The following is a 26,824-nucleotide window of genomic DNA, read 5'->3' on the forward strand; positions in this document are numbered from 1 at the left end:
TGTACTCTTTTCCTTTTACACATAAATATGGTTAACAGATTGGGCACAGAATAATCTGACATTCATAATTTTTTTTTTGGGGGGGGGGGGGGGTGAGGGGGGAAGTATTAAAGAAATTTGTAATTTAAACTTAACGTTAAACACTTTTTCTATTATTTTCTGAATGCACACCTGGCACATGAAGAGCAGATCTAAATAATTAGATTTGTTTTCTTAATCGTTCTACAAATTAAGTTTAAACAGAGGATTTTTTTTTAGTTTATATCACATCTACATTCATATTCAGCAAGCTACCAAAGTGTGTGGCTGAAGGTACTTATTACAACACTGCCATCCTCCCCCTTTTCCCTGTTCTGTACACGAGTAGTGTCTGGGAAGAACTGTCAATCAACCTACATACAAGATCAATTTTCTCGTTGTGCTTATTATATGCAGGACATTTATAAAAGCTTTGTGCTGCCCGACTCCTCTTCAAATATTTGCTCCCAAAATTTAACACTCCTCTGCCTGCCTCAGTAGTGCGTCTAGCACCTCTGTAATTCTCTCACACATACTAATTGATTCTGTGACAAAACTTGTCACACTGCACTTTTTATGATAGTGTTGCAATTAACTGTGAAGTAGCAATACGGCCTGACGAGTAGGAAGCTGTGAGGTTCTGCTCGCTTCTGTCAAGTGGCCCCGTGCCCTACCCCTACACGAGGCATTCCCACATAGGGAATTTGCCACCAGACTCATCAGAGGCCTTGTCGAGTGAGTGTACGTTCTGCAGGTAATTTAAATCACACACTGACCTGTGACTTGAGTTATTTCCTGTATACTGACTATGACATTTTATACATCCTTTCTAAATAACAATAATTGTCTGCTGTATGAAGTTTCAGATCCATATCTTAAATATTGTCCAAGACATTTAAAAAAAACAAAACACACACACACACACACACACACACACTAAGGCATACATCTTTCACCTTCCCATCAAAAGGAACAACCAACAATATGTTGTAAATACATCAAAAGTGGCTAAAAATAATTACTTCATTACCAAACATCCAATCTTTTCTTCATAACAGTCAAAATTCTGTAATGTTTCAGTTTCTCAACAGTAATTACTATCATCAGTTATTTAATTTGTTATGCTGCAGAGCGAGTGAGGGAGTGAACACAGCACGTACGTTACCTGCCGGTCTCCAAATTTCTTTGCAATTATACACGAGTGTGTGCATTATCTCTTGTAACGTATCATCGAGTGTCGCACGTGGTTCGGATACTTAATGTAAAGCAGTCAGTTTTTAGATTCTACAAACATTCTTTAATTCTCTCATTAAGACAACAAAACATGGGATTACTGATTATTTTCCATTTTTGTATTCAGAAAATACGAAGAGTGTAGAATGATTAACGTACATTCAGAGTTGGGGGATCAGTCACCGAGGGAAATTGCAATGCTCCGTGTGAAAAGCTGTACAGCAGTTACGGTGAGGTTCCCCTGGCACATCCTCGATATCGTGGCAAATGTAAGGAATGAGAAGTACATCCAATCTGAACGTGCCGAGACACTTCTTATTACTCGCATCAGATTAGGCACTCGAGTTTCCGACAGGCACAATCTGCAATCCATGACGGACTGGCACTCTGTCCTACTTTATCATCAATTTGACGAACAGAGTACGCACACTGTCTAAACTTCTGAAAACAGTTTTAATTCAATAATTACGTCAGGGGCAAAAAATATTACAGAAATTGACAGGCTCACGGCTACAGCAACAGTAAATTCCTGCTACAGCAGTAAACTGACAACAGTTTGGGTTGTACACTTCAATGCTGTGTAAGACTGGGTGAGAGGAAAGTAACTTTATTGATCAACTGTCACAATAGGAGCCCGAGGCCCCGGGAAACTCCGGTACACAGATTGCAGTACAACAAGGGAGAGCAGAGCGCAGTAGAGCCGCCTCAGTCCTCGTAGAAGCGCGGCAGCTCGCCGGCCAGCACCGTGTGCCGCTCCACGCCCGACTCTCCGATGGCCGCCAGCCGCACCACGCCACCACTCGATCCGTCTCGCATCATGGCCAGTGTCAGGGCTGTGACAAAAGAAAAGCAAAATGCTGCAGGGGGACACAAACAGAACAAGTGACAAAAGCAAAAAAATTTAGAATATCATTATTTACTGAATAACTAACTTTGTTAATGACAATATTTTTGCAATAAAACCACTCTGAGAAAAAGAATAGTTGATTTCTAAGCCTACACTGCTATTACGGATTTTGAATGGAGTTCGATTGAAATAAATTAGGGCAATAACTAATGACAGTGATTAAACACCGTTCCTGAGAAGAACAATCGACAGCTTATACTGTTAAACAAAAATGATTATGAATACGGTATAGTGAAGGACAGATGAAAAAGTCAGTGAAGGAGTGAGACAGGCATGTTCTTCTTCACCTACTGGAAAACATTTATATTGACAATTTCTTTAAAAAATTGTCGATATCATTATTGCTTGCAGTGGATAGATAAGTAATCCAGGCAATTAAATGTGAGCCCCAGTTAGGTGTATATTGGCAAATCTAAGTATGTAAGGAATACTATCAAACTTTGATTACATTATGCATAAATTATGAAATGACAAAGTAAATACCCAATACAGACCACAATTGTAATTAACAAAATAATTCAACAAGTGGCATTTTAAGTAACTGGTCTCCAGCAAAAGTTACAGTTATCGTACACCCAAAAACTGCATAAACTTTGACCAATACGTGGAACAATAAAGAGAGCAGTCATGTGCAGAACATGGAAAGCTACGAAAGCACAATTTTACTAGGCTCTGGAACGCCATCGCTATTCTACAGAAGTGAGAGCTGGAAATAAAAATAAAAATGACAGCAAGATACAAGCAGCAAAGATTAGGTGGTTGAGGAGAGTTGAGGGCTGCTCAAAAGAAAAATTAAATTATCCAGAATGAGGACGTAACAAGCACTATTGAAGAAGTAATGAATACAGACACACATGCAAAAAATGTGGGTAAAATGCGGGGCAAAAGGTTACCCAACTAAATCCTGAACTACAACCCAAATAGGAGAGAGACCCTGAAGCATAGCACGTTGGCACTATTCCGAATGCTGCTATACCATGCCTATTGAACACCTAACTATTCTTCCTTTATATTTCAACTGTCTGGCTAAACTTACTGTGTGTATATTGAGTGTTTCTGAACTCTACTGCACGACTTCAAGAATGGATTCTTGATACAACAAGAACAAAAGAAGTCTAGTAAATGTGAGCTCTAAAATGCATACTTCAAGAGGTATGAGAACTACTTTGCTGCTGTGAAACATCTCTTCTACCAAAAGATGGGCAAGTACTCTTAGCCCTTAAAGGTATGCTCTTTAGTGGCCTTTTTCCTTATTTTGGTCCGTACTCTCAAAATATAGTAAGGAAAGTGCTTGCAGTGAATGAGGTTTGTTTCACAAAGAACTGCTCATATACTTAAGGTATGCATTTTCGAGTCCATGTTTACTACACTTTTTCTTCTACCTGTTACACGAGGAATATGTTCCTGAAGTTTTGCCACAGTTTTGAAACACCCTGCATTACGTGCACTCTAAATTGTTGAAATACCGTATGTAAAATATTTCTCATTAATTTATTATTCAAGTGGTAGTTTTCAATCCATCAAGTACAGTGGTATATTTAATTTTCCTGGAAACCATGTTAATGAAGAGTAACTGATAATTGAAATTACGACTACAGCCTTTAATGGAGAAATTTAAGGGAGCTATTCGAGCTTTGACGAGTTGACACTGCCACTTAAAGCTCTGGGACCATTCTTTATAGTAACCTTTTCCGTTTTCCGAAAACTAACTTAAAGGCTATCTTTAATTTCAAGTTGGTCACATCCAAATTGCCTTTTGCCAATTGAGCCACTGCACTTGTTAGATTCCAGTATTTAATGTTACACATTTATTAAACTAAATTTTCTGGACCTAAAGATACCCTTCATTATTCAGTTAAGTCACTAAGAATTTATGAAAATTCACTTAATTCCAAATATGACAACTTTACTTGTAAATCTGTTTCACAGCAGAGGCATAAAAATAGTTCTGCAATTTCTTTTTTACTTGCTTAACCAACCACATTTTAATTAAACCAAGTTTTTGTTGAAACCTATAGTGCATCTGCTCCAGTGAATTTTCAACCTCAGTTTTATAAACAAATATGGAATTTCAAAAACCATAAAATACTTGTACACATTCTCTGTATACTTTGCACCTCCCAAAAATCTCAAGTCTGTGTTGAGCTACTGAAGCAAGTCATCACATAGTTACAAGTGTCAATATACATGCAAAGCAATAAGAGACTGTGTCAATTACATTATTCTAGAATGCATAAAACCTTACAGCAATTCTATTAACTTCCACTGATGAATGTGATCAACAAATTACAGGTTGTTATATTTACAACAGGCTGATGGGAATAAAGGACACTTACTGACTGAAGGGTGAACCGGCAGATGCCCAATGTCTATTCCCCTTATCGGTCTTCCTCCTCAGTTCCCGACTGCACTATTCATTTCATTACTCTTCCTTGTAATCCATCTCTAGTCCTCACTCTGTCCTGTCATCTCCAGTCTGAAGCAGACTCTATGCTCCTGTGCTGCCACTTTTCCTGAAGTGGAGTTACAGTGAGCAACTCTCTCATTATTTTAAAAATTAAAAAGTATCAGCTCGTCAATCGTCATGTCGCTTCACAAAAATTGAAAGACTGCTTACAGTCCCTTCTTCCTGCTCCACCTCCTCAGGCATCTTCAATCCTAATTAGTCTTCTGTGCTGAACACGGGAACAGTCACCGTACTGAATCATCGACAAAAATATTAAAACACCGTTTAGTGTCAAATTATCGACTGAGGAATCGAAGAGTGTTCTTTAGCAGATCTGATTCGACTTTCTTCAGATAGTCCCTTTGCAGTGGTACAAAAACCAAGATTTTGTCAACGTGCTACATCTACTCACAAGTATTACAGTGAAAGTTTTAAAAAATTTGTGTGGCAGAGGGGGACTACGAAAAGAGATACTATAGAGTAACAGGAATAGCTGAGACAAAACGAAATTCTCTCTTCACATCTGCTGTGTTCTCTGGCTTTGCAGACTGTACTGCCAGACTAACATAGTGACAATCCACAGTAATACAGTTCTTGGGTACTCTGTTACTCGTGAACAAGATTTCTGAGATTAAAAAGGAAAGATTTTTATTCAAGGGCACCAAATTACCCACACCACTTTCCCCACAGGATCAGTATCGTGCAGAACTTTTTGTTTTTATGCAACAGAACAACACGGCTGAGTACGAATGCAGTAGGAGAGTAGCATCCCTCTCACCTTATGCAGTAGATAAGCCACACGTGAGTCTTGAACGTTATCTGCATGCATATGTCAATAAAGATGCTGATGTACACGCAATCCGAGACTTTTCTCCAATTTATTTTCCATGTTTAGGCACATTTAAATTAAATACAATGCTTTCTCTTTTGCTATTACGAATTAGCCTGAAAGCCGGAGGTACACCTGTCTACTGCCACTGCTACATTCAGTCACAACACACACAGATGGGTATTCGTCTAAGAGCGAGGCAACTACTCTGGAATTCACACTAAAGTGGCCGGCAGAGGATTCGTCGAAACACTTTCACATTCTTTCTCGGCAGTCCCACTCTCTAACAGTGAGTGGGAAAAATGGACACTTTAATCATTCTGCGCATTCTAAAATGATCATTTCTCCCTACGCAGGTGGGTTCGACAAAATATTTTGACATTCGAACATCGGAGATTGAAATATCACGAAAAGATCTCACTGCAACACCTTCGGTTTAACATTTGCCCCCTAAATCGCATATCGTGACAACACAATACGAGCTGCCTATTTTCAACTTTTTTGTCCTCTGTCAATCCCATACGCAAGGAGCCCGTACCACACAGCGACACAGAAAATGATTCAGAGGTCAGTATTGCGCAGGTTTTGAAGAGGATCTGAATCTGAACTTTTTTTACGGCTACTTAGAGTCGCCATTTGTCTTGCAAATACTAAAGATACTTCACAGCGCAGCTCTCGACCGTTGCCTGCAAACTATAGTACGGGCACCCTCACCTGTTGCATCTTCTGAGCGTTCTGTGAGTAAAAATAGGGTGCTGGTTTGCCTTTCCCACTACATTCTCTATGTGACTGTTCCAATTTAAGTTGTAATTCCTAAGTATTTAACTGAACTGACGGCCTTTTGGTTTGTGCGACATATTGCAACCAAAATTTAGCAGGACTCCTTTTAGTACTCGTTGGATGACCTCAGACACTTCATTATTCAGGGTCAATTGCTACTTGTCACACCGCACAAATATCTTGTCCAAATCATTTTGCAATCAGCTTCGATCTTCTGGTGACTTTACTAGACAGTAAACGACAGCATCACCTGCAAAAAATCTAATATGGCTGCTTAGATTGTCACCAAAATCTTTCACACAGATCGGGAACAGCAGAGATCCGGAACACTTCCTGGGGGAACACCAGATATCACTTCGGTTATACTTTATGACTGTGTCAACTACTACAAACTGTGCCCTATCCAATAAGAAATCACAAATCCAGTGGCTCGACTGAGGTGGTAGTCCACAGGCACACTATTTAGTTAGATGCCTCTTGAGGGGAACAGTGTTTAAAGCCATTTGAAAATCCAGAAACACAGAATCGACTCGAGATCCCTTGTCGAGGGGACACACTACTTTGTGAGTACAAACAGCTACTTGTGTATCACAAGAGTGATATTTTCTGAAACTCTGCTGACAGTTTTTCAATAGATCATTTTTCTAGAGGTAATTCATAACATTCACTCAAACACAATATACGTTCCAAAACCGTGCCGCAAATCGAAGTTAGTGATACAGTTTTGTAATACATTGGATTACTCCTACTTTATTTCTTGAGCAATGATGTAATCTGTACAACTTTCCAGTCTTCAGGTACGGTTCTTTCATTTAATGAGAAGTTTTACGCGATAGCTACATAGAGATCTATTATATCTGCATACTACGAAAGGAATCTAATTGGGACACAATATGGACTCAAGAATTTGCCTTTATTAAGTGATTTAGCCACTTTGCTACACCGAGGATATCTACTACTCAGTTGCTCACATTTGCAGTAGTTTGGTATCATAATTCTGGAATATTTACTTTGGCTTCTTTGATGAAGGAATTTTGCAAAAACAGTATTGCAAAACTCCCCTTTAGTGCCACTGTCACCAGTAACATTACCACCACTACCACGTAGTGAAGGCATCACTGTCTCTCGCCAACGATGTACTTTACATAAAACCGGAATCTCTCCGGATTTCCCGCCAGATTTTGAAACTTCCATTGTGGACACTATTAAAAAGCATCTTTCATTAAAATCTAGGCTAAATTTCGAGCTTCAGTAAAATATCACCAATCTTTGAAATTTTGTGTTCATTTAAATTTGACATACTTTTCTATCGCTTCTGCAACAGTGTTCTGACCTGCTTCGTATACTGTGGTATAGTCCCAAGATCGCAGTGCCACACCAAAGTTGGCAACTTGCATCAATACCACAGGGGTTAGGTATGTGGCACTGCACTCTGTAACAATGAATGGGGAGCCCTAACGAAGCCAGGCCTCTCTCACAGCCCCGCACAGTTCACGATCTCCGATGAAGCAGTAGACGTCATCTGGTTAGAACACCAGTGCTATTCTAGTCTCACAGGGTGTATACATGGACAAGAAAAAAAATTGTATTTTTATCTGGGATATTCTGGAAAAATCTGGGCATTTTTTAAAGTATATACTATACTCCGGGAGAAAGTACATTTTTATGTATTTAGTGACAATATATTTTCCCTCAGAACTGTAGAAGATATCAATCCTTAGAATGGTAAAGGTTTTATACACAGGTGAAAAACTTTCCAGCACTCCCAGAAGAAGAAGAAGAAGACGACGAAGAAAAAGAAGATATCTTTAATGTGTGGAAGCACTACGAAAGTAAAAATATGAATTCACAGTAGTTTTGGAACACAGAACAGTTAAATATAAGAAGTATGATGCCCATGCTATGATACAGAAACAGACCATAGTAGTGCTCCAAATGTTCTGGCAGTGAACTTCGAATTCGGGAAAATATGGAGCAGTAATATATATTCTTGCTAGGTACGTATTCTTTGGTAGATGATATTTTTCCATCAAGAAAAGCTAAACTTTCGCATATACTGATCGTCAAAATTTTTTTGTTGTTTTTCCGAGCGTCTGGTTTGACAGGATCCTAAGAGCACAGCTTAAATTTCAGCAGCTGAATATTTCTGACAAGCACAGTTGTAAATTTCACTGCTGAGCACCAAACATTTCAAGGCTTATCTAGCTTAATACATGTTCCATTGAGCAATTTGACTTTTTCAAAGAAAAGGCGATTACATGTGAAATTACTCTAGACCTAGCATTTTTGTTTTAAGGATAATTATACTTTTTGCCATCATTTTGCATAATTTGTAATCTGTGAAAGAACTAAAATAAATATGAAAAACTAACCTCGAATATTGGTCTTTTTTAGAATGTGTTACCCTTTATGTTATATCAAATGCAAATGTGCCAGTAAAATTTTAAATGATTGCAGAAATGGCCGGTCTTCCGGGTCTGAAATTTTTCTACGTGGCTGGTTCTCAAAGTGTTAAGTTTTAGAAGAGTCGAACGCTCCACGATTTAAGAAAGTCATCACACATTCTCACATGTAACATAATTCATCTCGTGTAAAAGGAAACTAACTTTGAAAGTAACACTTCTCAAAACACCATTTGCAGTATGTTCCCACTAAATGTTAAAAACGATAACAGTGGTGCCGTCACACGCAACAAAAGCAGTCTGCTGTTATGAACTATTGAAGAGTCTTCGTATGAAAGACTTTGACTCATTTTGCTGTCAGCAGACACTTGTATGTGCACTGTGTTCTGTTTCTGAATATGGCCCACTTTCTTTGCATCTTATGTTTTGTTTTCTAGTTTGTTTATTCTGCAGTAGCAGCCACAGTCAGATTCTTTGTTAGAGTATCAGTTCTTACCAGCCAAAATGACAGAAATTTAACTGAAAACAGAGTCCATAAAAAATTTCCAGATTCTTAAAACAATTCTCGGGCATTTCTCAATTTTCTCCTGAATGAAAATATTCCCGGGGTTTTCCCATATTTTCTGGTGCTTGTACACCATGGTCTCAGGTGAAGCTGCAATTTTGTACATGTTAAACTTTTACTTCAAGGGAACAATTTGTAACAGTGTGCATCATCAAGTGATGCTTTACTGTTAAAGGACAGCTGCCAATATTAACTCATTTCTGTGGGAATGTATTGTATAAAGTACCTCTTTCTATTGTTTTTGTAATAAAGTGAACTAATGGTGTCATATTTTAGTTCGATCAGACATCTCCCAGAGCAATAAAAGAACCCACAGTTACGAATGGATAATTGTAGTTTCTTCAGCTCATAAGATATCATGGGAGAGGGGGGTCAGTTCCCCCTCTCATTTTTTTTTATATAACTTTCTACATTGCTGTCAATCTCTCTCATTGAATTTTAGCCACATCGGCCCTACAGTTACACAGTTCTGAAGGAATGGCGGCCGTCTCTTAGAAAGGCATCAAGTGATTTTAACTGCCTTTTTGAAATAGATATATTGTGTGTTTATTTTTGGTGTGTTTGGAAGTTATGGTATTCAATCTCTCTACAGAAAACCTGTATGTCATGACGCTCCCTATTTGCCTGGGATTATTTGTCGGTAAGAGGTCAAGTATGTTTTTGCAATTATTTACACTCCGAGTGGGCTCCTGAACCAATTGTTGGTCATGGAGTTAAAGGTACCAAACTGCAAGCTCATCAGTCCCTACAAAAGGCAAATCCTGGGAAGCACGACTGTAAGCAAGATACAATAAGACGGAGAGAAAATCGAGAAGTAGGAAGGGACAGAGGGGGGTGAAGGGAGGGGGAGGGGGGGGGGGGGAAGTAAGGCAGGCAAGCTCTTCTGCCAAGAATGCAGCTGGAGATCCTCAGAGCACGGTACATTGTGGATGAGGCACTTTACCATTCGTTACCCAAAAGGAAATGAGCAACACAGACAAGATGATAAAACCTTAGAAAAAATAAAAGATTAAAAATAGCAAACATAAAAGCACAAGGGGAATAAAAAGGTGGGAGGGGTAGGAGCCAGGCCGGGCCACCACGGGATCAGCAGGTCAGGGCAGGCGAGGGGTGCCCCTCCGACCCCTCGGGCAGTCGACGAGGCTGAAGTGCCCGCAAGTAGCGTATCGGAGAAGGTCGAGAGATTGCCACAAAGCGGCCAAATTTGGGCAATCTAGTAGGGTGTCTGCCACCGTTAGACGGGCCCCGCATCGGCAGTAAGCAGGGTCCTCACGTCGGAGAACGTGGCCCCGGGTTAGCCGAGTGTGGCCGATGCGTAGCCGACAGAGGACAGTGGGTTCCCTGCGAGAAGAGCGAAGCTGTGGTCTCCTTTACTGCCCTCTGTTTGGGGAGCCCAGGGCAAAACACTCCGACTTCCGGACAACTGACAGTGTAGAGTTGACTGAGGCTCCATTTCTGGGACCCCATTTCAAAATTGCCATCCCGATAGCCGACTTTGCCGAGCAGTCGGCACGTTCGCTTCCCGTGATCTCGACACGTCCAGGGGTCGAAACAAAGGTGACCGACCGTATAGCTTTACAGAAGAAGAATAATGGGTGATGAGGGTAGCACTGGTCTATAGCCTGAAAGCTGCTCAAGGAATTGCAGCAGATCGAAAGCATCTCGCCGGTGCAAAAGCGAGCACGACTAAGTGCTCATTTGATGGCTTCCAACTCACCAGTGAAGACACTGCATCCATTCAAAGTTCACTGTGTGTTGCACCTGTGTGCACGCAAAACCTGTCCGTCCTCCGACCGTTGAGAAGTCTGTGTGTACCACTTCCTAACCTGGAAATGCGTCGAGGACAGCCAGGAACTGGTGGCGAACACCACAGGATGAAACGAATATATTAGTCCTCAGTCCAAATGCCGAATTGACACAGGTACAAGGTCGGGGTGTACGCCACGCTCCCTGTCGACAGGCGACAGTGGGAAAAGTTGGGGTTCAGAGCAGACATTTTAGTCAAACTGCAATTGAGACCCCAGTGCTAGGTTCTGTTGTGGGAAGTGTACCCCCTTTGCTGAAGTGGGCGAAGATAAGAAAGCCACATCTGGGCATCAAACACCAGTGCCGAAAAGTGGCAAGTAGCTACTACCGTATTTACTCGAATCTAAGCCGCACTCGAATCTAAGCTGCACCTGAAATTTGAGACTTGAAATTCAAGGGGAGAGAAAAGTTTTAAGCCGCACCTCCAAATCGAAACAAAGTTGGTCTATTGTAATATGAGAGAGAATTTAGGTAGAATATATGACGATACAGCTACAGTAGTTTGGTTCGAGTCATATGCTTAGCAGTTAAGCTTTACCAGGCAGCCACTGCTATGCGTCAGGCGTGCTTCGTCTGGTTTGAATCTGTTGCTTATTTTTCTTTGATCTGGTCAGTGCCGATCTCTTTGTTATAGGTGTTTACGTCACTCTAGGCTGAAAATGCATTATTGTACTGTGTTATGCATTGTTTGTCGCATTCTGTAAGTGTTTACGACCTGTCGCCGCTCACGGCATGGCTTGCTTTTGTGCGCGCTACCGCCGCTTCCAATAAAAAAAAGAGGGAGGAATCGTCTCATTAGCGAAACAATGGCAAGAGACTGCTATTTGTTGTTACTTACACTGCTGCTTTCTTTTCTAATGATCAACAAGAACCAAATAATAGACTGCGTATGATAGATGTTCTGAACGAGTTTATCTAAAATTTTTCTCCGTTTGAAAATCTTTGCAGACGCCTCTTTTGTACATTACATTCTGCACAGAAATTAGTCACCTTAGATTTAAAAATCTAGTTAATTGCCGTGCTTCATTTCTGATTGTATCACTATTAGGCATAAGAATAATACGAATATAAACATGACATGATACGTATATTCTTCTGCATTTGCTGCTGTCTCACACTAGTTTCGTAGGTTACTTGGCAGATAGGATTTAAATGAGATAGCAGCAAACACGAAAGAATACATGGCAAAATGTTTATATTTGTATTATTCTTACGTTTAAGAGAATACTGCATGTGATTCGCAATTCATAAAAGTTCCTATTAGCAACCATCTCTTCTCACAGGAACATAGAGTTGGTCATATTGACAAACATCCCAAACAGTCCTGCCAGTCGGATTTTCGTAGTACACTGAAAGGCTGCTACATTCGAAGATGAACAATACGGAATTTGTATTTACTTCGTTGGATAATGTATGAAAATGCAGTGGTCGAAACTCGGGGCGGAGAAAAAAAGCTCGTCTTGCACCTTTTTTTTTTAAAAAAAATTATTTACTGACACAGAGGTTTTGGCACCAGTATTTATCTTTGTGCCTGCAAAGCATGCCTGTGTAGCACTACATATATTCGACGGCAGAAGTTAGTTGTGGCGGCACCTACCAACATTTTTCAGAACTTCCACTTACTTTGCACTTGATTCTAAGCCACAGGCGGTTTTTTGGATTACAAAAACCAGAAAAAAAGTGCGGCTTAGATTCGAGTAAATACGGTACATTGGATAATTAGTCGTCGAGGTACTCCTTTTCCTCCTGCCACCACTTGGTGAGTAGATTTTTTTATCTATCCATTTACATTATATTGTATATTGTCAATAATTGATTATTTTCGTTGGTATGATGAACGTAGCTTCTAGTGTCTACACCAGTGACAGTATCTTCATCACGTTTGTGATATTTTTTTGTTTTGTTTTAATTTCAATTCCAGCTTACTACTATAAGCCAGTACTACAGAAAGATTCATAAATCTCACAATCATATCTGTAAATAAGTTATTTAGCATGCTATGAAGTCTGAATTACTGGCTCTTCTCTCTGAAGGAATGCATTTGTTCAGGTAAAACGCAGAAGGGTATTGCACCAGAAAAGAAAATATAGCTCAGTTACTGGCTCATTTAGAATAGGGCGCACTCTAGATAAGTGAGGGTTTTTTACATTTTTTTTAAGCTTCCTCATTGAAAAATTTTGAAAGCGGTGCCACTGTTCTATTATTGTTTCTATTGATTGAAGCAAGAGTGTTATCCTGAACAAAATGACTTCAGTATCTTATTGGTTTTAGCGCCATGTATATTTGACAAAGTTTGAAATTAGATTGTTTTTTTGAACTTGTCCATTAGAAATTCTTCAGCATCTTTTCGTGAAGCTAAATGAAGCAGGTGGCAGGAATAAGACTGAATTCTTATGTGTGGTTGGACTTTTTTTTTTAAAAAAAAGGTCGACTTCTTTCATTTGTCCCACCACCATTATATCTGTATTATCACCTGCTTCACCAGGGAATTCATTTTATTAGCAGTTCGCTACTCAAGAGATTAAAAATTCCTTCTCCAGTATTTAAACTTTACTCCAGCAACAATAGTATTGTAGACTGCATCTTTCCCCGTTTAACATCAAAGTAACAACAATTGGATACAGTTTCACATCTTTAATGCCTGTGCTGCCATCGGTTGCAAGAGGAAAGGGGTTTATTTTCTTGTAAGTATTATACTACATCATTCTATGTTCCCGATGACAAAGAATTTAGAACTGCATTTGTTTTAGTTCTTCCACAACTGTATTTTTTAGCAATCTGGATCAGGAAACTTTTTTGAACAGTTGTGGAGTATGATATACATTGGAAATTGGCAGGCCACAACAATAAATGAACTAGAAAGCATTTCAGCATTGGTGACAAAGTCTTCCCCGTCAGGTTATGTTCCAAATGACAGTGACGCATTTGAAGACTTAACGTTTATAGGCCAACATGTACTTTTAGACAGAACACAGTAATCATCATGACTGGCATGCTTTATAGAAATGTCTCATGAAAATGCTGTACAAAACACACGTCGGTCTGATTTCTTTGATTTTTATCAAACATGGCCATTCTTAGGTATACTGTTTCCGAAATTTCTGTCCAGCTCCATATTTCTTCATTACACTGCCATTACACTTTGGTGTTCCACAATATTACTGTCCAAAGTCTGTGCAGCATTTATCTCACTTTCAGTTGGTATATCTTTCACACTGTTTAACTTTGCATTATTTTTTTTGTCATGCTTTTCTTTAGGGACACTTAACGGCTGCTGAAGAAACAGGAGTCCAATTCCTCGCATTTTTAACAAACGACTAAATCTTTCCTTAGCTGCTAACACATTGTTTTTGAATTCTAAATGGACAAATATTACCACCGAACACAATGTAAAAATTACCGAAAATATCAGTGGTCTACACACAATGCACACAATGGAATCCTGGCGTATTTCCATGCATGCCCACTAGACGGAAATACCCTGATCACTGGAAATACTGTGTGAAACTCTAAAGGGCCCGATTTTTTGTAGAGTCACTCATTCGAATTAAAAATTTCAGAGAACTTGGGACTCTCTATTAAGTAACTGTTTTTGTTATTTATTACATAATTTTTGTTCTCTTATGTAACAATCAGTGAACTACGTTCTGGATGCATGTGCACATTATCACCGCTTAGTAGTCGCACGCAGATTCACAGTCTGTTACAACATCTGCACGAGGATGACGTGTCAACCAATTTTCTTAGTTTCACCACTAGCTGGCTATCACACTACACTTTTGCATCATTTGTAGACAGGTTTACTACATTTACTCTGCAAAGAAACCATTACAATCTATAAAACATTGAACTAATTATGTCAACTTCTGTAATTTTTTATTACCTCTCCTTAACTTTGAAATGAATGTGATAATCTGTAATAGAATGAGATTTTCACTCTGCAGCGGAGTGTGCGCTGATATGAAACTTCCTGGCAGATTAAAACTGTGTGCCCGGCCGAGACTCGAACTCGGGACCTGTGCCTTTCGCGGGCAAGTGCTCTACCATCTGAGCTACTGAGAGCTTCTGTAAAGTTTGGAAGGTAGGAGACGAGATACTGGCAGAAGTAAAGCTGTGAGTACCGGGTACGAGTCGTGCTTGGGTAGCTCAGACGGTAGAGCAATTGTCCGCGAAAGGCAGAGGTCCCGAGTTCAAGTCTCGGTCGGGCACACAGTTTTAATCTGCCAGGAAGTTTCAATCTGTAACAGTTGGCAGCTACAAACCAAGTATCGGGGGGGGGAGTACCTCTCTGCTCGTTGCTCAGCCCGACATTCTTCCCACGGCACAGCCAGGGAAGGAAAGCTACTGGTGGCGAAGAGACTGCTGGGGCCACGTGACCATCAGCAGGAGAAAGCTCCACCCACTCCATACATAAGTCACCCTCTACTGTGTCGCTGAACGGAGGCTCTCCCCACACGCGCCACCCAGCCTCGGCAACGGCTAGTACAATTTTGGATTACATTTTATCCCCATCACCCATGTATTTTCACCAACATATCGATGGCAGATTGAAGGCACCACCGAGTATAATTGTGTGAGTGAGCTTTCCATTTGAAATGAGATTCAAGTCTTATTTGAACCGTTAAGCAACTGTGTAAAAGAAACCAAATATTTATTTTGGTTGGATTCTTATGAAAGCCAGTTCTACCGCGGTGCCAGGGATGGCCGAGTGTTAGTTATGTGGCGGCCACTGTGAGCACCTACAACCGAGCTGTCTGCAGCCTAGGTGCACTAGACCTCCACTTCGGTATGCCATTTCTTATGACAGCAGGAGCACTCTCGTCATGATGCTACGCACCCTGACTGGTGTTGTACTGTCATTCGTGAACAGCATTCCAACAGGATAATGCTCGCCCACATACCAATCTTGTAATCTAAAATGCTCTACAGAGCAAATACCACACAATGCATGCATGTTGTCAGTGCATTCAACCCATACTGACTACTGTTTCTCCTAAGATATAGACTACAGCTAACGGCAACCACCAACAGTTATGCACCCCTTCTGCACAACATTACTCTTTTGCAAAAAAATTCAGCTGAACAAATCTCTGGCTTTATCCAGCTTTCAGTACCTACAATGACTTCTGCTTCAGTGATTTCTTTTAGCACCTGGAGCTCTGTTCTTTTCCAACAGAACTACAACTACTGACTATTACAATGCTTATCTCGGCAATTAATGTGGTGTTGCCTACACACAATACAATCTCACGAGTCATTCTGGAAGGCAGATTATACACACAATGATCATCAGAAAGTGTCCAAGAACAGAGCCCTGAAGAACTTCTTTTGTAACAGGAACAGGATCTGATCTATGGTTATTTACACACACTTACTGTTTTCTACTGCTTAGGCACGATTGCAGGAAGAGGCCAGTCTCCCGTACTCCATATTTTTTACTTTAGTCATGTTGTTAGGATACTGTGGGACACTGCATACACAAGAGAGAGAGAGTGAATATTTCTTTTACAATTCTGTAACTTTGTGCACAGACTGGGAGTAACTGCAACCATTTGATTACCTGTCGATTGGCTTTACAGTGAACTAAAATTGGTCAGTAGGGCATTATCTGTATTCTCAATTAAACAATAAAATTCATTGCCTAAGCTAAAATTTCACATTTTTAAAGCACGAACAAAAAATGTTATCTCCACCCTGTTGCCGAAGAGTGTCCAAACAATTGCGACACGACTGTTCGGTCGAGTGTATGGGTCCACCAAAACACAGCCTCTGAAGTATGGCACTATTGAAATACCACCTCAAGTGATTGCTAAGACTGCCAACATAACTGTGTCTCATGTACGAGCATACAACAGAAGGGGGGGTGAGGGGGGGGAGAAGCTTTAAGGCCCGTCTGAAATCCCAAAGCAGTTAGAAAATACAGAAAGACAAATTTCCAATTACATGAAGTGATTGCTCTCATCAGCACCAAACACAGTCAAGGGGCACCTGGAAGAGACGCAAATTTTGGGACTCAGTAAGGATACTCTTAGCACGAGAGTCAAGGGCCTGAATAAGACTCATTGCATTCAGACAACTTCTACAACCAAGGCTAATTCTACACATTAGATAAAGCAAAGGATTCAACTGCTGGCACAACAGACATCAGTGCCACAGATCGTGCAGTACGAGAAAACAGACGTAGCAATCACTAGCAGTGCTGTAAAGTACGAACATTGTGAGCACCACTCCACGTGAGAAAATTTACTTAAAACTGAGCTTACCCACGGTGGGTGACGAGTGTTGCGGAGTCGGCACCCCCGACAGTCTGACTGCGAACTTCTTTTGAATATGAAAATCTATAATTTTTGAAGGACTGTGGTGGCACACACAGCTGTTGTCGGCCCAGCAGTTAACCTACACTTCACAGGCATTGGCCAATCTGAAGTGTGGTTACAGGGTGCCTTAGGTCAACCACATTTGGATCCCTCCCCTTCTTTTACTCTATAGATAGGGATGTGCCTACCCTTTACATTAACAGATTCCTCATTTGATAGCAACAGTGTTCAGCTGAATCACTATGTACCCCCCCCCCCCCCCCCCCCATACTCAAATGAGAACACTGTAGATTTAGTTTTTTCTTTACAATACCATATCCCTACTTTTATGCAAGGATCAGTCTGTGGTCTGTGATACACTATGTGAACCTAAGTTTATTATTAATTTTGTGGCCCATTTGCAGGAATCGGACAGACACTGGGCAAGTTCGGGGGGGCAGTGCGTTCTACATCTGATCTCTATAGAATCGGGATAAAGTGGACAGTACGCTCGACCCTGCCCCTAGTGCACCGGACAGATTACGCTGCAGTCTCCGAAAGACACTACTGAGACGGCAGCGGCAGGTTACTTACTGTTGGTAACGAACTGCAGGCACTCTTGGCGGGTCATGCCCGGCTTGAAGTTGGCATCCACGTAGCCGTACACGTAGGTGCTGCCCGAGCCGCCGATGGTCACCGGCATGCGCACACACATACCGCCGATCGGGACAGAGTACACCTGCGGACACACAGAGGGTAGTAAGTGTGAGATTTCACTTAGCTGAGCATTTAGTCAGAAAAAACGCAGAGCCAATTTTAGGTCTCACCGTCGAGACCTGGAACTCAGTAATACGGGACATTCACAAAGCGGTGAATCGTTATGCAAAATGTTTCTTTTTTGCAGCACACAGATTTTTGCGAGATGATATATAAATGTGTGTTTGCAGCAAAATAAAAGCCTCGTAGTATTGTAATTTTCCACTGTCTGATACTCCTTTCTGTTCGTTTCCACACGGTTTTGACTTTCTTTTGAAATTTGACAGCTGTTTCTAAGTTTGCACAGAAGCACGATCTTGCTGAAGTCTCTGAAGGAGGTCAACCGTAAAATCATCGTGTATTCCACCTTTAGTGGAACTCTCCAGCTGTTTGTACGCAGATTTTTGAATGCCATCCTCACCATCACTTACAGTTTTCTGTAGTATACTTAGTTTCTTATTTAGTCCCAGTAATAACAGCTACATTCTAGAATGTTTTTAATCTGCCAGGAAGTTTCATATCAGCGCATACTCCGCTGTAGAGTGAAAATTTCACTCTCGAAACAACCCCCAGGCTGTGGCTAAGCCCCATCTCCACAATATCCTTTCTTCCAGGAGTGCTAAGTGTGCAAGGTTCGCAGGAGAGCTTCTGTGAAGTCTGGAAGGTAGGAGACGAGGTACTGGCGGAATTAAAGCTGTGAGGACGGGGCGTAAGTCGTGCTCGGGTAGCTCAGTCGGTAGAGCACTTGCCCGCGAAAGGCAAAGGTCCCGAGTTCGAGTCTCGGTCCGGCACACAGTTTTAATCTGCCAGGAAGTTTCAATAGCTACAGTGACAGCATCTATTTTGCAACCACAATTTCCGACAGTTTCAGATCTGTCTCAAAGTAAGTTAAACAGCGGAGAGTTTACTTTTGATGTCATTTGTAAGTCTGGCAGATTAGCTCTCCGGTCTTCCCGTCTACTCCGGAGTCTCGGAGAGTGTCTGTCGACAGTGTCATATGCCCTCTTACACAGTGTGACACAGCTAGCGACCTCTAGAAGAGGCTGTCAGAAATCACGTAGGGACCTACCAGACAAACTGTTAAAAATTAGAAGCCCAATTTAGGCCTAAACTCTGTATTTCAGACACTTTCTGACTCTGAATAAAAAGAATTGCCAGGAACAAAAAAATATGAATGAAGAAAAGTCATGTTCAGCAGAAAAAAGGGTAAGGCTTAATTTAGCGAATATCAGAGGTGCTTTAAAAATATTTCTGTAATTTTCAAATACTGCGAAAAAAAAAAAGAAAAAAAAAATTTACACACACACACACACACACACACACACACACACACACACACACACACACACACACACAAATGAAAATAAAATCCACTTACATTATTAAATTGAGGCCAGTCCTCAGTGTTTCACAGAATTTTCAGGTTGAAATTACAAATTTCCCTGGACTAATTTTTGTTGCACATTGTAATGGTACTTGAATTACGTAACCATTACGGCACCTCACCTGAACTTCTCGATACCAGCAATATTCTACTGTGTTTCTGTAAAGTAGTTGACATATTTCCGAGACAACATTCAGATTCGATTTCATTAATCTAGAGGTACTTTGATACATCGATATGTTTATATTGCAATGATATTATTCTTATGTGTATTCTTTCTTTTGTCACTATGATCTTTGACGTACTTGTTACTCTGATTTTTGGGCGCGTAAGGGATTATTAGTTAGGTAGTTAGAGTGTCGATCGTCATGCTGAAAAAACAAATTGTAGTCAGTTTATAAAATGTGAACTTTAACAGTGAGGAAGATGTTTTCAAGTATGTTTTGTGTTGTGAAGTGATGTGTGTGTGTTACGTGATATTGCAACAAAAGTAATAAAAAAGAAGTGTAACTTAAATTCGGAGTGCTGATTACTATTTTACATCACCATTGTGCTAACTTTTAAAGGTTTAATCTTCAAGAATGATTTGTGAAACACATCTATAAAACTTTTGAATATAGCAGAAGAAAACGTAGGCCTCTTTGCATCTGAGTTTGGAATCATAACCACCTAGATTTTTGACGACTGCGCCACGATTTTACAACGAGACCAGCGTAGCAAACACGAAAATATGAGTGCCTAGTTTATTCATTATTACATGAAATGACTTTATTAACTGTGCTCTAATGACACCTGCCACATAATATAACTTCGTTGTTGCCCGAAAATGCAGTATTTGGCAGCGTGAGCAAAACCACAATCATTATTAATTTTTGACCTTTGTTGTGGTAGGGTAGTTAGAACATGACATACTCTACTACAGTCCTATTGACAATTCTGTAAGTTGTAAGGTCTCCAGAAATTCCTCCCTTGCTGCCTGCCATCATTACTGTGTTCTATGCTGCATCAATGCGAGACAACGTCGAGGTTGTAAGAAATACTCGCCGCAGTGCTCTTCAAACAACTTTTACCAGAGGGCAATGTTGCAATCGCGATGGGAAATAGGCCTGTGGGTCACAAACCCACCTGCTGTAATGGAGGTTAATGAGGTCGGCAAGCCCACGAGACGGCACAAAATTGTTAAAACAATCTGATGCACTCAATCATTCTTTACGTAACTCCAGTGAAGTTGCTCCTTTCATTTCTTTCTAGTAACTAACAATTTGACACCAATGTAGTTTGTGAAGTTTGAGAATTCCCTGGGACTTCCCCGACTTTTACAAAAAAATTCAATGTTTGCAATAATTCCCAGTTTTCCGGAGTAATTACCACACCGCGCACATGCGCGCGCGTGTCCCTTACAGGCACCCAATGGTAAGGTTATCAGTGCCTTACACACATTAAAAGAAACATGTGTGGATAAAACACCAAAATTTCAATATACACTCCTGGAAATGGAAAAAAGAACACATTGACACCGGTGTGTCAGACCCACCATACTTGCTCCGGACACTGCGAGAGGGCTGTACAAGCAATGATCACACGCGCGGCACAGCGGACACACCAGGAACCGCGGTGTTGGCCGTCGAATGGCGCTAGCTGCGCAGCATTTGTGCACCGCCGCTGTCAGTGTCAGCCAGTTTGCCGTGGCATACGGAGCTCCATCGCAGTCTTTAACACTGGTAGCAAGCCGTGAAAGCGTGGACGTGAACCGTATGTGCAGTTGACGGACTTTGAGCGAGGGCGTATAGTGGGCATGCGGGAGGCCGGGTGGACGTACCGCCGAATTGCTCAACACGTGGGGCATGAGGTCTCCACAGTACATCGATGTTGTCGCCAGTGGTCGGCGGAAGGTGCACGTGCCCGTCGACCTGGGACCGGACCGCAGCGACGCACGGATGCACGCCAAGACCGTAGGATCCTACGCAGTGCCGTAGGGGACCGCACCGCCACTTCCCAGCAAATTAGGAACGCTGTTGCTCCTGGGGTATCGGCTAGGACCATTCGCAACCGTCTCCACGAAGATGGGCTACGGTCCCGCACACCGTTAGGCCGTCTTCCGCTCACGCCCCAACATCGTGCAGCCCGCCTCCAGTGGTATCGCGACAGGCGTGAATGGAGGGACGAATGGAGACGTGTCGTCTTCAGCGATGAGAGTCCCTTCTGCCTTGGTGCCAATGATGGTCGTATGCGTGTTTGGCGCCGTGCAGGTGAGCGCCACAATCGGGACTGCATACGACCGAGGCACACAGGGCCAACACCCGGCATCATGGTGTGGGGAGCAATCTCCTACACTGGCCGTACACCACTGGTGATCGTCGAGGGGACACTGAATAGTGCACGGTACATCCAAACCGTCATCGAACCCATCGTTCTACCATTCCTAGACCGGCAAGGGAACTTGCTGTTCCAACAGGACAATGCACGTCCGCATGTATCCCGTGCCACCCAACGTGCTCTAGAAGGTGTAAGTCAACTACCCTGGCCAGCAAGATCTCCGGATCTGTCCCCCATTGAGCATGTTTGGGACTGGATGAAGCGTCGTCTCACGCGGTCTGCACGTCCAGCACGAACGCTGGTCCAACTGAGGCGCCAGGTGGAAATGGCATGGCAAGCCGTTCCGCAGGACTACATCCAGCATCTCTACGATCGTCTCAATGGGAGAATAGCAGCCTGCATTGCTGCGAAAGGTGGATATACACTGTACTAGTGCCGACATTGTGCATGCTCTGTTGCCTGTGTCTATGTGCCTGTGGTTCTGTCAGTGTGATCATGTGATGTATCTGACTCCAGGAATGTGTCAGTAAAGTTTCCCCTTCCTGGGACAATGAATTCACGGTGTTCTTATTTCAATTTCCAGGAGTGTATGTGCTATGGCAATGAAGAAATATTAAAATGCAACAATGGAAAATCTAGGATAGAATGTAAAATTATTATGAAAAGGATAATTGCTACTCACCATATAGCACATATGCTGAGTCGCAGATAGGCACAACAAAAAGACTGTCAGAAAAATGTGCTTTCAGCAAGCAAGGCCTTTGTTGGACCAAAGCGCAGAGAGGGTGGGGGCAGCTAGGTGCAGTCAGGAGGTTCGAAGGAGGGCAGGTGAGGGTCAGCAGGAAAGGAGATGGGTAAGAAGACCGGTGGTGCGTCGGTGGAATAGAGGACAACTGTTTACTGCTGGAATGGGAATAGGGAAGGGGCTAGAGAGTAAGGACAAAGATTAATGAAGGTCGAGCCAAGAGGGTAACAGGAAAACCTGTGCAATTCGGAAAAACTGGCATCGGTAGGAATGATCCAGATGGCACAGTACGTGAAGCAGTCATCGAAACGAAGAATGTCATGTCGGACAGTGTGTTCAGCTGTTTCTCGCTTACAGTTTGTCTGCAGCCATTCGTGTGGACGGACAGCTTGTCAGTTGTAGTGCCCACGTAGAATGCAGCACAGTGGTTGCAGCTCAGCTTGTAGATCACACGACTGGTTCACAGGTAGCCCTGCCTTTGATGGGATGGGTGATGCTAGGCAGTGGTAGGAGGAAGTACAGGCCGGTCTTGCAGCTAGGTCTATTACAGGGATACGAGCCACTAGGCGAGGGGTCAGGAGCAGGGATCACGTACGGACGGACGAGAATATTGTGTAGGTGCGGTGGGCAGCGGAATAGCACTGTGGAATGGGTGGGAAGGATATTGGGTAGGAAATTTTTCATTTCAGGGCACAATGAGAGGTAGTCGAAACCCTGGTGGAGAATGTGATTCAGCTGCTTCAGTCCTGGGTGGTACCAAAACACGAGGGGAATGCCCCTCCGTGGCCAGACAATGGGACTTTAGGTGGCAGTGGATGGCTGGAGAGATAAGGCTAGAGAAATCAGTTTTCAAATTTAGGGAGATATTTTTAATGTGTCAACAGGGTTGCTGGCTCACCCAAGTTTTTTTCCAAGTGGTCAGCCAGTCACATTTCCCTGTGCTTTTCTTTTAGCTTTGTCTATGTTTTGTTCTCTCTGTGTTTTAATTCCTTCTTCCCTCCTAACTGGTTGTACTGCATGTGAGAGTGCATTTGAGATAGAGTGACTGCATTGTCATTTCAAGTGCATGCGTGCACAACCATTTTAGTTCATCTCCACATTCATTTGTTTTAATAAGTGTCACGGCGCTGATGACCACACCGTTGGGCGACCATAAGATCCAACACACACACACACACACACACACACACACACACACACACACACCACACACACACACAAATCTGTTTTCGTACAAGGCTGTGAGGGTAATTACAGTTTGCGAAGGCCTCAGTGAGACCCTAGGTGCATTCCTCTGTCCATATCAAACCTACCATCCACCAACAATACCTCCACTTCAACAGCTGTCACCCGTTCCACACTGAAAAGCCCCTTCCGTACAGCCTATCCACCCACAGCCACCTCATCTGTAGCTACAAGCAGTCTCTCTCGGCCCACTGGTCAAAAAATAAAATGCAATCAGATAAAATATGGTGCACAGTGACCTGTAGGCCACAGTTGCAACACGCCAGCTAGTCCTCTTGCCGAGTAAGGAGCTTTGCACCGTGGGGCTACAGCCTATGCAAAGACGAGTAAGAAGGACCTCGTCACGTCAATATGGCCGGACGGAGGCACGCCACGGCCGAGTTGCGGGCTTTACTATGTGGAGCTTATTGGTGGTCACTTCCAGCCACTCTTCTTCCCGTTGGTGCACGGCTGTACCTGAAAAGCATGTGATTGCATGCAGACGGATGGCACACAAAGAACTGAGGTTCACGACACGTGTCCTCGGCTGCTAGATTTGCCCTTTCATTCCCCACAACATCCGTGTGCCCCAGTACCCAGCAGAAGGACACCTCCTTCCCCAATCGTCATAGCTGTAGGAGGGCAACCTGGATATTCTAGATTACTTTATCTGCTGGGTACAAATGTTCGAGAGAGTGAAGAATCAAAACAGGCAAATTTAGCACTGGAAGAATGTCTCACCTGCTGCAATGTCCAGAAGATCACATACAATTCTGCATCGAAAACAGTAAATTCCTGAGGCAGTCAGACCTCGAGGACACAATCTGGAAAAACGACAGAGCAACAAACGGAGCCCTCCCTGCTTAGACCCCATCTGTAAGACAGCTATATAGTTGTGGTGCTCGTACAAAATGTTAGAAAATATCAAATTAAAAACAGAAGCAGGACTGCAATCTCTCCTCCACTGCACTAAATCAAAAATTACGCTGGGCCTCTGTAGTAACCGGGGCAGAAGACGGTTAAAACCCTGGCTCGTAGACGGGTGGAGAAAAGGCAGTCCAGAGGTGAGCGAGCAACAGAACGGTATGCGGACGGTCAGAGCTGCGAGGAACAGACACGCCCGACACAATGTGAGGAATTTCCACCAGATGGCTAGCGGCAGTTCTCCTCCTGCCTCAGCACAGACACTGGATGTGGGAACGGTCCTATAAGCACCTGTGGCCAGCCGAATCCCCTCTTCAAATACGAAGTCCCGACCAATCCACACACCGTGCACCCGTAGTCCACCTCTGAACTCAAAAACCATACAAAACTGTGGCTATGGCACTTTAAGATATTCAGTGCCTTCGAGACTCTGGCTTTCAGGTCTCTTAAGTGTGGTAACCACAATTTGGAGTCAAATGAGGCTCAGAAACCTCACAGAGTCAGTAAAATATAGGATGGTATGCCTCATCAGCAAGACAGGTAAATTAAAAATATAACTAGAATCATTCCACTAACCTTCACACTGCAAGTTTGCAACTGACGGCTCACTACTGCAACACCAGAGAAGGAAAACAAAACAGAAAAATCTGTCCACAAATAAGGAGCACTGTACGAGACTCATTGTAGACTACGGCTACGGCAAAGAGGTAACACTTAAAACACTGCCCCGAGTGACACCATTCTCCCGCTCAAAACGACAGGACAGCAAATCACCAACTCGGATCCTAAAACGCCACCTAGACAAGAAAGACCGTACGAAAATGGGGAGGTGGCTGAAAAAGCCCCATTGATTCAGTTGTGCAAGAATACAGTGTCTCCAAGTAGTATCGTACATCTCGCACGTATCTAAGAATATGCCAGTACAGTGACATTTACATAGGAAAGCCTGATAAATAGCTGCCTCTAGCAGGCTCAAGTTGTCGACAGTGGACAGAAGTCTCTCGAATCCAACAGAGTGGCTAAGGAGTTGCCCGGTCTCCAATATTCAGACCAGATGACAGTCAACCATTCGCTCCAAGATCTTTCCCACGCAGCTCGTTAAGGCGATACTACGGTAACTACTCTGACATATGCGGGCCTTTCCTGGTTTTGAGGGGAAAGTATCAGAAGTGCCTGTCTCCAGATGTTGAGGAAGTTAACTGTCTATCATTAGATTAAAAGATTAGAGAAGGATTTCCTTTGAAGCAGTACTGGAATCTGTTGTGACTGGGTGCAGTATCACGAGTCTCCCACATGGAGAAAGGGTAGTTTGTTGAATCTTAAGTACAGTTTTCCCCTCTCTACAGTTGCATTTTAGCAACAAAATACTGAATGCAATTTTGTGATATGATGACATGATTGAGACCGTGGCTGTTGTCTGAAGACAAATGTTGAGGGTGTTAGGACAGCAACCAGCCACAAATTTACTTTCAGTTCCTTTATTCAAAGGGCACCTTAAAAATTTTGCATCTAGCAGAAAATAAGCCACTATGAATATACAGGGCGGCGCAGATGGATCGGGTGGTTTTAAAATACTTGTCAAACTGTCAATTGTAAAGGTATTGGATTGAAATAAAGTGCAAAACGTGTAGTTACAATGGAAGTTTATTAACAAAAAAATAGTAATGTTAGTTTTTAAAAATTACATCCATCAAATGCCCTCCTTCTCGAGCGACGCATTCTTGGAGTCGGTCCTTAACGTTCCGCATTGCCCGCTCAAGCACATCACCAGGAATTGATGTGATTTCGGTGTGAATTGCTGCCTTCAACTCCTGAATGGTCCGGGGTTTGTTCATGTAGACCCTTGCTTTTAAATAGCCCCATAAGAAAAAGTCACATACCGTGAGGTCCGGTGAGCGAGGGGGCCAATGGACATCTCCATTACGGGAAATCAAACGGCCAGGGAACAGAGCGCGTACAGCTTGCATTGATATCCTAGCGGTATGTGCAGTTGCCCCGTCTTGTTGGAACCACATATTGCCCATGTCGTAATTGTTCTCTTCAAGTTGTGGGAGAAGAAAATCTTCAATCATGTTCACATAACGCTGCGAATTAACAGTAACCGCCTGCTCCCTTTCATTTTCAAAAAAGTAAGGACCAATTATCCCTACCTTAGAAACCACACACCAAACCGTCACTTTGTCACTATGGAGA

At 42.5% G+C, this 26,824-nt stretch overlaps 1 protein-coding gene across 1 annotated transcript in view; it reads right to left on the reverse strand.

Moving 5' to 3' along the window:
- Positions 1–1,842: 1,842 nt before the first annotated feature.
- LOC126108545 (proteasome subunit beta type-6-like) overlaps positions 1,843–26,824 on the reverse strand; it is a 40,773-nt gene continuing 15,791 nt past the window's right edge. Inside the window, exons 4-5 of the mRNA XM_049913832.1 lie at positions 17,877–18,021; positions 1,843–2,084 (exon numbers count right to left, since the gene is read on the reverse strand). Coding sequence (XP_049769789.1) covers positions 1,957–2,084; positions 17,877–18,021 — 273 coding nt within the window. The 3' untranslated portion in view covers positions 1,843–1,956. The remainder of the gene's footprint in view (positions 2,085–17,876; positions 18,022–26,824) is intronic.

Source organism: Schistocerca cancellata, chromosome 11 (assembly GCF_023864275.1).
Source record: "Schistocerca cancellata isolate TAMUIC-IGC-003103 chromosome 11, iqSchCanc2.1, whole genome shotgun sequence".
Classification (NCBI taxonomy): Eukaryota; Metazoa; Arthropoda; class Insecta; order Orthoptera; family Acrididae; genus Schistocerca; species Schistocerca cancellata.